This window comes from Alosa alosa, chromosome 9, assembly GCF_017589495.1.
Source record: "Alosa alosa isolate M-15738 ecotype Scorff River chromosome 9, AALO_Geno_1.1, whole genome shotgun sequence".
Classification (NCBI taxonomy): Eukaryota; Metazoa; Chordata; class Actinopteri; order Clupeiformes; family Clupeidae; genus Alosa; species Alosa alosa.
This window is the reverse complement of record NC_063197.1, coordinates 14305550-14317546: the sequence shown is the minus strand read 5'-3', so window position 1 is coordinate 14317546 and position 11997 is coordinate 14305550. Positions and strand designations below refer to the sequence as shown.

The window sequence follows — 11997 nt, the reverse complement described above, 5'->3', positions numbered from 1 at the left end:
TTGATGACAACTTTCCCTCCAAACTTAGTTTGGCATGAAAGGACAGCATCTGTAGAAGTGAGCCCCAGCAGCTATCACTGTACCATGTCCTATGGAATTATTTTTGGTTCCTCGTTCCTTTCAAGCCGACTCCCCCCACACACACACCCTCCACATATACACACACACGCACATCAAAACCCCACCATCCACCTCCTCTCACAGCGACCCCCCCTCCGCACACACACACCTCCGTCCGAAAAGTTCACACCTCTCACAGACCAAAATAAAGTTCCAAAAAATAGAGCAACATCAGCAGGTATATTTTAAAAAAGCTTTGTAGCGAGAAGTTGAGGGGAAGAAGCCCCAGCTCAACTACTGACTGTTTAGCTCTCCCCCTCCCTTTGCTCTCTCTCTCCTCACCCCCCACCCCACGCCACTCACACCCACCTCCACCACTCTCTCTCTCTCTCTCTCTCTCCTCTGTCCCCCTCCCTCATTCCTTTCTCTTCTTCTCCTGTGACTGCTCTCTCCAGTCAGCAGGCCCTGAGCAGTAGTCGCCTGGGCTTGGGGGGGGTGGGGTGGGGGGGCAAGCGGGGGGCGTCCGGGGCTCACCTGCGATGGCCGTGGTGCTGCTTGCTGTGGGGATAGCTCTGCCCTCCTCTCCTCTCTCCTCCTCTCTGGAGCTCTCTCTCTCTCTCTCTCTCTCTCGCTCGCTCGCTCTCTCCTCAACTGTCGTGCAGTTTCAAAGCCCCGTATGCGCTAACCAGGCAGCAGCAGCAGATCAACTCAATTCCCTTCCTGGTTTCTGGAGGGCAAAGAGGTCCCTCCCTTTCTCTCTCTCTCTCTCCCTCTCTCTTAAAGAAACAGCATTCCCCCTTGATGAGCTCTCTTTGGCTCCTCTTCTCTGGGGACTGAGAGAATATTCTCAAGTCAGAAGGGGGTATTTCAAAAGCATAAACAAAACAAAAACAACACAACAACACTGACAGATAAAGAATATGTCAAAACACAGATTACATTTAATCTGCTCCCTTTATACGACCGTCCCTCAGAAACAGGTTTGCGTCCAAGGAAATGAGTAAGTGTGTTTAAATTATAACTGTACCGTCTTGTCTTTTCTTGCTCTTGTATCTCACATGGTGCCTGAATAGAGGCACACCCACCCATCCCATAGCCTGAGGTCATGGTGTCCCACCCCAAAAACAAGCCTTGGCACATTCCAGGACACTCAGGGTCTGCCAGCACCCACCCACCCCCCCTCGCTTCCACTGCTGTCTTCACCCATTTCGAGCGCACGCCGCCTGAAGAGGGGGCCTTAAAGTCTTAGCACTGACTTCTTAGTACATTAATCTTCCCTTTCCAAACCAGCCCCAAGCTGTCAGCAACACCTTGGTAACCTCTTCTTCGTCCACTATTCCTGTTCATAACTATGAAGACATAGTATTTGTTTGGGGTTTTGCGTCAGGCAATGTCACACACACACATGCAACAGTCTAACCACCAGCTAGAAGAGTATGAGTGTGTGTGCTCTGTGAAAGTCTCTGCACATCAAGCTCTCAGTATGAAGAACCCAACCTGATCATCATCTCAGCTGAGGGTACTGGACTTCAATTATTTTAACAAGTCCCAGATGACGCCAGCGGAACTTATGTAAAACTATTTGACAGGTCACCTCCATATTAGTGGGGGGAAAAACTCCAGGAGGTCCATGAGATTATCACGGCTTTGCATTTTAGAGGAACCTAGGGGACAGTATGGAGCAGGGACATTACACACACTGACCATAGAGGGCGCTATCCGAGGGAGACACACATGGAGGTAACACACCACAGCCCCACGTGGCATTCGCCACTTTAACTATTTCTTACCAGGCATCCAATCTCCACTAGCACCACTGACAGATCCACTGTGCATCTCCCTCTTTTTTTATGATGACGACGATGAATCACGGCAGACTATGAGGTGATATTCTGAAAAGGCAGCTGAGAAGCTGTGAAACTATTTTGTGTGGGCTGGTTTTTATTTTTGACAACCATACTGAGGGTGGAGAGTTACTGGTGTGTATTTCATAACTTGCGCGTACACTATGCTCCATAGATATGTGTATGGCTACAATCTTTCTTGTTTTATTGATATTATCAAATCTCAATCATGCATTTACCTTAAAGTACACAAAGTAAATTATTTTCTCAATGGCACCACATTAAGAAACAATAAGGTCCTCATATTTTATGACGTTTTTAATTTGCTGCCCTTGGCCCTTTTTTGTCATGGTTAATTTTGCTGACGTAAGCCATGTTTATTACCCACTGTCCTTGATTTTAAAACAGGCCATTGTAGTACTATCCCATACACCCTTCCGCTCTGGTATTGCCATTAGTGGGTAAATCCCATAATAAAGACAGAAATCTTACTTATATGAATACTGCACACCCCATACTGACATGTCACATACAAGGCCCTGTCCTATTAGTTGTCAGGTGTTATTCATGTGTAACATGGGATTACGACGGAACCAAATGTCTAGCAAAGTAAATGCATGTGTCAATGTCTACAGGGTCTAAAAATATGGAAATGGTGCCAAGAATCATGTTCCATGCCATATCAGCAAAAGCAGATTAGGTGCGACCACTGCATACATTACACATGCCCCACAAAGAGCCTGAGAGTGGTGTAGTTTTTATATAAGCCTGCAATAGCTGCCACCAAATTAGGAAATGCCCCTCACATTTTAATTCACATAATGATATAACAAATCCATATGATGTAGCTCAGTGTACATTAAAACAACTACGAAGTAAACCATTCACAAATAGGTTTTATTTTTATATTAGAACTGTATTCAACATATTTTGTGTGACAATAAAATGACTTTCCTCATTTCCTCTAAACCAGATCAGAGAGAGAGAGAGAAAAAAAAAGATTTCTTTAAGACTGCAGAGACAGTACTTTTGCACTGTTAAGTAAGCTTCACACACCAACGTGTGGAAAAGCTTTCATCTCACTTTTTCCCGTCAAGAGAGTACAGGATAGTGGAGAATAGCAGAGAGCACAGAGCAGGCAAAAACGACAGCTTTATCATCATCATCATCATCATCATCATCACCACAAGTGCTGCCCTTAGTAGAGTGAAGGTCTTCATCACTTAGTGCAAACTCAGACCAGTCACGGAAAGTATAGCACTGAAGCATTTGGCAGACCTCTACTCCAACAGTTGAGAGAAAAGAAACAACAGAAAACAACAACAACAACAACAACAACAACACCAACACCAACAACAACAACAACAAAAAGAGAAAATCAGGCAAAAGAGAAGAAATATGATTTCAGGCATCTTCCGTAAACACCGAATTAAACCACCATGAATTGAAAGAGTGAAAGAGGCAAGACAATTAACCATGCCAGTCGGAAAGGAAACGAGCATGTTTGACCACGTCCTTAGATTCAAGAGAAGTGACCGATGCTTTGGCCTCTTTTTGAGAGACTAATAAGCATGATACCAAGTTTCTCCAGTCACAAAATGCCACAATTAAATACAGTACAGTATGGTTTCATCAGGCTTTATACTTTTAAGAGTATTTTTTTTTTTTTGTGAGATTAAGGTCAAAAACATAAGACTTAAAAGCATTTACATCTCATGATATTGGTAAGAAAGAAAGCTACTGTGTGACCCTCCCCATCGATCACCACACACCCCTCGAGCTTACCTAACAGAGCTGCAAGCACGCCAGGGAAACCGACAGTAGCCATGAGTCTACATTCATGATATCAAACACCATAACAGCGCATAATGGCGTGTTCAGTCTGCATTCAAGACAAGTACCTTCTTTGGTTTGAATTGAACAGGCCAAAAACATGAAACACAATGAAACAAATAAACAAATGTGAGACAAAAGAAAAGAAAAGATAAGGTCATCTTCCACTGTGGCTTTTTTACATGACACAGCGCAACATGCCGCTGCCAAACAGCGTTGTTTTGGTGACTATTTCACATTCATGATATGAATAACCCACCATCACCCATACTGGAGGCCTGTCAACAATGCGGCCCACATCTGACCATGAAAACACTGAGGATTTTATAAGACAACAGAAAGAAAGTACAAACCTAGATGGAAGAGATAAAAGAAAAAAAACCCACTGGAGATAATTTGGTGTTTTCAACTTAAATGAATCACAAGGTTTGCTATGGACCTAATTCATCGCAATGCATCTCCAGAGATGGCAGATCGAGTAGCTAAATGATAAACAACAAACAAGTGTAGAAGTGTGTGTGTGTGTGTGTGCGTGTGTGTGTGTGTATATGTGTTGCACAGAGAAGGCAAAGGGATCGGAGAAGTGTGAAGCAATCAGGAGTACGAGAAGAGGCTTGGTCATTCGGCACATCGGGTCGGAGTGCTGGGTTGGTTGAGGCCCATGGTTTTGCACAGCCAGCCGGCGAAGTCCACCTTCTCCACCTCGGCGCGCTTGATGAACGTGTGACTCTGAACAACGACAGGCAGAGACAGAAGATCATCTCACACGCATCAACCTCAAAAACGTCACTCAATTCCGACACAACCCTAAAAAAAGAGTTATCTCTGAACGGTTGTGGTTGGCTAAGACTAAACCCTTACAATTAACATGCAAATGAGAAAGCATTAGAGAGCTGATTCCCAGCCACGCTCCTTAAAAGCAACGGATTAGGATGCACAAAACGGACATCGCCACTCACCACGAGCATCTTCAGGTCGGCCCGGTCTGCAGGGTTCTTTATGAGGCTAGAAGTACAAACATTTTTTTAAAATGTGCATCAACCTGCTCAGTACATGAAAAATACAGGCTAGCTGACAGGCAACGATTGCCTAAATCTCTGAGACCTCTAAATATGACATGCCACACCCTTAAGTGAGTTAAAAGTTGACCTGAAAGCTCTGACCCATATGAGGTTACGGATCTCACTGGCTTGATGCGCTACTTGTCTGTACTTGTTACCACATACACGCGTGCGCACACACACACACACACACCACACACAACACACACACACACAACACACACACACACACACACACGAGGGAAAAATGCAGTTTTGCATAGCACCACAACGAGTGAGCACTCGACTCTTACCATTTATTCACAAAGTCCTGGAAGTCGGAGGTGTAGACTCCATGTGGCAGCTTGGGTGGAGGCTGTAGCGGGAAACACAAATGGGGGTGGGGGTGGGGGTGGTGGAAGAGGGACACAACTTGAGAAAGAGTAAGTGAGGACCGCAGAGGGGACTGCGCAAAAGAAGACAGGACAAAAAAAAAATAAAAAAATCAGCACAGAAGAGAAAAAAGGGGCTGCACCATCAGCACTTTGTTTCTGACCTCATTGACAATGTAGTCCAGTAGTTCAAATATAGCCATCGCCGGACGACTGTCCATTCCGTGTCCTGGGGGAACAAATGGTCACATGTATGAGCGGAGTACCACCCCCACCCCAAAGAACAGCACAAGCCCTCTATTTTACCCGTGTCGCTTGCCATGGGTGAATGCAGGATGTTTTATGCTGTGAGATTCACGTTAATGTTGCATTCAGTGATTCTAAGCCAATGCACTCTTTTCTCAAATTCAGCGTTTCGCAAACACTAATGCATGTACACAGTTCGGGGGCTGTGGTTAAGAAACAAAAAGGCTTGGACCAAACCATTAACTGTTCCAGCCAATTACCACATTGCTGTATGCTTACCCAACAATGTTGGGGAGTACAATGAATTAGAATCACATATCCATCACTTATCCCCACTTCAACCTGTTCAACCTGTTTCCGACAGAGACAATGGTGACGTTGGGGGGTGGAATTCACCAGAACCTCTGGCTGCACTTTTGACTGAACCTTTAAAGACATCGGTGACGTTGGGGAGTGGACTCACCGCTGACGGGCCGTCCAGGGGGTTTGGGCCTGGGCGAGGTGCTGAGCGCCTCCCCGCCAGCCTCGTTCAGCACGGACCGCCCGAAGATGGCCTCCAGCTCCTTGGCGTCGGGCGGGGGGATGGGGAAGCGGCCGATGGCCAGCTCCACCAGCGACAGGCCCATGCTCCACACGTCCGACTGTACCGAGTAATGCGTGCCCTGCAGTCTCTCCGGCTGTTGAGGACCACAAAGCGGCAACAACAACGTCACAAACACACACACACACGCACGCGCACACACACACAAACACACACACACACGCGCACACACACACACACGCACGCATGCCCGCACCCGACGGGGAGCTGCCAAACCCGGGCTGGAGCCAGTACGAGCGCCAGCGTCAGCTCTGAGCGCCACACCCTCCAGGTGCCGGAGAGGAGTGGGCGCAGAGCTGGCAGAGGCCACGTCCGTACCACGCGCTATGTTTCCTGGGCACGGGCACAGGTTCTTGGCAGGGCTCTGTGGGTGTGTGGGTGTGTGTGTGTGTGTGTGTGTGTATGTATGTATGTGTGTTTGTGCATGCAAGGGGGAGGGGGATAGCTGACTCACCGACATGTAGGAACGGGTTCCCACGAAGGAGTTGGCCATGGAGTCGATGAGCTGGCCGCTCACGCCAAAGTCGCACAGCTTGATCTCCCCTCGCGAGTTCACCAAGATGTTGGACGGTTTGACGTCTGCGTGGGGAGAGCATCGGAGCCTCAGGTGAATGTCCACAGAGAGAAAGAGCGGCCAGCGTTCCCATCTCATCACCCCCGACACACACACACACACACAAATCCCCCCAGCATCACCTGCCCATCCCCATGGCCTGCGCCAACATGCTCTCAGGCCCACTGCCTTACCGCTAAAAATGTTTCACAATTCGCTAGAGACGCTAACAAACATTGAGCATTGCCAAACCTCCCGAGTTTGAATTGGGAGAGCACCAAAGAAACCCTCTCTTTTCTCCCACTCGCCTTTTCAAATCGTGGGGCAGGAAAATGTTTTAGGGCCTAATGCAAAATTTCTGTTTTGACATTACTCTTTTACAGTGAGTGCCTCACCTCCAAAGTTTTCTTTTCCCCCCTTTTTTTTTTAGCGGGAAGGGACAGAAATAAACAAGTCCATGTGAGAAAGACAGAGAGAGAGAGAGAGAGAGAGAGAGAGAGAGAAAGAAAGAGAGAATGAGACAGCGAGTGAGAGAGAACGAGACAGAGACAGACAGAGAGAGAGAGATGGCATGAGACAGGGAGAAAAGCAGGGAGGGGGTTGCAGGGCGCGGCCACCATGTAATCACATCTGAGAGGCTGTAATTACTGCCTGGGCTCCCAGACAGCTCTTCAGTCACTGGCCCTGCGACCACATCCACCACCACCACCACCAGGGCACGATAGGCTCCGTCACCGAGCCCTTCTGCTCCCTACCGGGCACCACTCACTGCCCACCGGCCACCACCACCACCCATTCCTACTCTTCTCCTACCAGTTCACACTGGCCAACGGCTTCTAGGGGTATACTGATTGTTGTGAGAAGGACAGTCCCAAATCTACCATTAAATCTGCAACCTCCTTTGTCCGTATGTTTGAGTGGGTGGGCGCTAACAATAAGGCTGAAAACCTAGTGTATCCCATGCCGGCAGGTGACATCAGTACACAATACACCTGTCCCCACTGGTCCCCTTTAGTCTGATCTCCAACTCTACCCCCAGATCTCACTCACAATACAGGTGCATAACACCACTGCTTGGGAGCTCGGTCTCATCGTGGCAGTGGTATCATAGTGGCTAAGTAACTGGGCTAGAATGCAGTAGCCAGACAAGTTGTGGGTTCAAGTGCTGGCTGCCAGCGTTGTGCAACAAGGCACTTCATCCCAAGCTGCTCTGGGGCGACTGGCCCTTGTAGTAATTCACATACGCATATTGAATACGTAAATGGCTTTAGATTAAAGCATAAGGCAAATGAATAAGTCATTATATATGGTCAGACATGGGAAAGTGACTGTTCATAAGGAGGCTAAAACTAACGAGTGCAGACCACTCCTGAAATATCTCTAGCTGTGCAGCTCTTTAACCACAGACTACTGTTATATTTGTCACTAGTCTGCAAAGCCATATATGATCGCCTTTGAGGCAAAAGGACTTTTAACACGTCATTAATCCCTCCAAAATCCTTCCTGCTTTTTACAGCATGCACAGCACACTTGACCAGGAACTTTAAATGGTCTCCTCCAGCAAGAATTAGAACTAGGCACAGCAACATGTTCATAACAGAGAGGTCAGTACTGCTGAGCTGATGGAGATGGCTGGTGGTTAATTAAAGGAATGTGAGGCTACTCTGCTTCAAAAAAGGATCATGTTTTTAGTTTGGGTCGGTTTACAAATGTCTAGCACCATAAATGCTATAAGCTTTCCCACCAGGATCTGATGAAGATGTCACTCATGGATGTCACCCTCAGACATATTTGTCTTTAGATACACAAGACTACATTGGTGGCTGCTCTGTTCTGCTCTCCCAATTGGAATCCAGGACGATTGCAATTTCTCTCATTGCTAACTCTTCACTGCCTTATGGTTTATCACCAACTCTTACCTCTATGCATAATTTGATGCTTCTCTCGGAGATACGCAAGTCCTCTAAGTACCTATGAAAACAAGAAAAAAAACAGCAGTTTACAGTTATATTTTAAGAATGCTTCCTTTACACCAACAAAGCTAATATTACCCATTAAAACTCATCAAAATGAAATGTTGCTGCTATATCTATTCAACTCCACACTAAAGTAAAAAGTATACATTACTTCAGAGAAAAAGTATACATTACTTCAGTATAAAATGTATTAATATCTTATACAGCAGAAAGAGAGAGAGAAGCGTGAGGGAGAGAGAGAAAAAAGCAAGAAAGAAAGCAAGAAAGAAGAGAGAGAGAGAGAGAGAGAGAGAGAGAGAGAGAGAGGGAGGGAGGGAGAGAAAGAGAGACACTTACAGCTATGCTGACTTTCCCAAGTATTTCTTCCGGGACTCTCTTGGCTTCTTTCAGGACCTGGTCAAGGGACCCTCCATCCTGCAGAGGATGGATGAAAATACAGCCCTCAGAACCATTCAGAACATGGCATCACTTGCCCACCTGGCTAATGGCACAAGGAATCAATGGTTCATTCACAAATATTCCAAATCAGTGGCAGTTCTTGGCGTGGGCATCATGAAGCACACATATTTATTATCAAGAGGAAGCCCTTTTCCTCAGAGTTGTATGTAAGAATTAACATAGCAAAAAACAAACTGCTTGCTCCTTTCAAGAATTGAACAGATCTGATATACTCATTGTGGTCAGTAGCTCCTAGTTCTCACCATGTGCTCCATACAGATACTAATCTCGCCATCGCTGTAGAAAGCCCCATAGAAGCCCACTATGTAGGGAGAGTTGCATTCGTGCAGCACTTGAAGTTCTCTGATGATCTGGTTCCTGATCGCTGGCTTGATTTCTAAATGGATAAGCTTTACCACACATGAAATGACATCCGTTAGGACATGGTTACTGGAAGCAACCATACATTACCAAGGCAAGAAAAAACAGGTTGTAATGGTTTCACTTACCTTCCTTGCCATAACTAGTCCAGAGGGTTTGTGACGGACTTTGTGGACCACTCCACCGTTGCCGGCACCGAGCTCGCAGATGAGGTGGAAGTCATCATCTTTGAGTTCGCCCACCTTTGCTTTCTGTGTGAGAAAAGCCTCCAAGCGTTTCCTCTGCTGCTCATCCAAGTCCAGTTCCCCTAACATTTTCGGTAGGTCTACTAGACTGGCCCTAGGTGATGTAAAGGCAAAGCCAACAAAAGGGTTAAACTTGATCCAAACTATTTACATAATTTTGCAAGTGGTACACAGTACATCAGTTATTAAAAGCATCACACCTTGAAACCTGGAAAGCTGTTTTTTGATAAAGTGCTACTGGATTTTTTTCTTAGTAACAATATTGAAATGTTACAAGAATTTAATTGATTTTAAGTTCGAACCCTCTACAAGAACAAGGATTTCCATAAAAGGTATTACACCCATACCTCTGTTACTGCAGTTGACAGATAGCCTAATCTACATAAAAGTTAACGATAGCGGAAGACCTAAAAGTCAAAACAATAACAAAGACAAATTCAATTAAACAGTTCACTCACTCAATTGCTGCATTGGTTGAAACCGCTTGCCCCTCTCCAGCAGGTGTTATGACAATGGGGCCAGGTCTCTTCTTTGGGGCCATGTCTGATAATCTAACTCGAAGGTCTAACACGTAAACACTAATCTATATTCAGACTCAGTAAAAACTGACAGTAAGCGACTGAATTAGCGGAATAACTTCGAGATACAGGGAGTGACACTGGCACTTCACAAAAACAATGTGCACTGACAACTCTGCGAGATAGTTAAGTATTGTAGTTAAGCTAGCTGACTAGCTGTTCAATTGGACGAAAAGATCATGCCCAGAAATCATTTTAGGCTAGTTTCCAGTGGCTTTACAGCTAGGCGCTTCCTACTGGCAGCATGAAATCATTCAGCCCTTAAAATTGATAGTCCGTATAAAAATTAAGCAGCAATATACTGTACCACATGTAATAGTAATTTTGCATAATACATCACTGAAATGTCTATATGCTTTCGCTCCCCAACGAAAATCGTGCTTTGCTCGACGCAAGGTGGACGTGGTGTCTCAGCTCTCACGCAGACATGGACAGCAGCATTATTTGCTGGTGGCACCTTCCTCGAACCCTTGCACGTCTAGGGGCACGACTGCTGACTCTCCAAAGTAACGGGAAGGGTGCGTGGTTTTAACACTCTGGATTTCACAATATTCGGTGGGGATTCCGGTCCAGGAAGCAGCAGCAAACCAAAAAGGAAGCTTTCTCAATCTCGCGAGACGAAGTTTATATACCAGAAATGACTTACATGAATTATCGCGACAGGCCATTACTGCTACACCGGACCTGAGTGAGAACGCGTGACACCTAGTGGAGCAAATTTGCCACATCACGGGCTTTTGCTGTAGGACCTAGGCCTACTTGAATACAAGGTTCCTATTTATACAGTGACACACTTTCCATTCCATACTTTTTCCTTACTCAAATTTCCAGACTTTGCGTTAGGTTTTCTGACTAAAATAAATTGCAGAGGTGATGAGGTGAAATCTATTTCCTAATTTGCAATGAGGAAAATCATTCAAGTACTTTACTTTACTGGGCATAAGACACCTTGCTCTTTGACTGTCTTTGCACTTTGCCTGTCATTTTATTTGAGGCTCTAAACACTTATAATGATTCTGAACACATCTTGCCATATCTGTACCCAAGCAGGCTTGGTTATGCTTGGTTACAATGCTTGGTTAGAAATGTTGTCCGACTTACTCTGCAGCAAGAGGTCACCAGGGTGTCAACATGCCACATGACCCTTAAGACCTCGCTGGAGTAAGGCGCTGGCAGTCAGTTCATGCAGGTGCTTCCCTCTGCCTGCACCAACATGGGACCGCTTCTGTGATGACAGAACTTTGGCCTGATTGGGCCAAAGGCTTCACTGAAACATGTAACATTTCTATTTGGACAGTTCAGACAAGTTCAGATCAGTTATCCCCTATGCCGTGGCAATTTTAGGCAGTTCTTAGGGGTGCTCAAGCACCCCAGTGTGCATACGATAGTTCACTGATGGAAGAGGCCTCAGAATCACCTCAGACATGTATTGGTTGCAACAACAGGGTAATCAGATAATACAAATAATACAGATTCAATTTCAATTTAATATCACTTATAGAGCGCCAAAACATTGCACATGTCTCATGGCGCTTAACAGAGTGTTAAGCAATCAGAAAAGGCCCATGAGTAACAGGGCCGAAGAAAAACTCCCTAGAATTGAAGATACATGTGGAAAGAAACCTCGAGCAGATTCACGACTCAAGGGCCTGACCCAGCTACCTAGGGTCAGTACAGAACAGTAAGGTCTGTTTACATGATAAATGAATAAGTTAGTTAGGTGTAGAGAAAAGAAGCGTGTTTAAAGCCACCTGATATGTATGTTACAAAGAGGTGGGATGGTTACATATCCAGAATGATAATGCATGAA

General features: G+C 45.7%; 1 protein-coding gene across 1 annotated transcript; it reads right to left on the bottom strand.

Annotated features, from left to right (window-relative positions):
- Positions 1–2780: 2780 nt before the first annotated feature.
- Positions 2781–10785, bottom strand: map2k2a (mitogen-activated protein kinase kinase 2a). Its single transcript, XM_048253093.1, has 11 exons — positions 10068–10785; positions 9493–9703; positions 9247–9393; positions 8882–8959; positions 8489–8540; positions 6471–6595; positions 5879–6092; positions 5334–5398; positions 5092–5153; positions 4697–4742; positions 2781–4466 (listed from the first exon to the last, which is right to left on the bottom strand). The coding sequence occupies exons 1-11, from the start codon at positions 10148–10150 to the stop codon at positions 4356–4358; spliced, it is 1194 nt and encodes a 397-aa protein (XP_048109050.1). The 5' UTR covers positions 10151–10785; the 3' UTR covers positions 2781–4355.
- Positions 10786–11997: the final 1212 nt, after the last annotated feature.

Bases quoted from the DNA above. Each gene is read 5' to 3' on its own strand.
- map2k2a (XM_048253093.1), bottom strand. From the start codon at position 10,150: ATGGCCCCAAAGAAGAGACCTGGCCCCATTGTCATAACACCTGCTGGA. The intron at 8,541-8,881 runs GTAAGTGTCTCT...TTGTTTTCATAG, and splicing joins TTGGGAAAGTCAGCATAGCT to GTACTTAGAGGACTTGCGTA. The intron at 6,093-6,470 runs GTGAGTCAGCTA...GGTCCTCAACAG, and splicing joins GAACCCGTTCCTACATGTCG to CCGGAGAGACTGCAGGGCAC.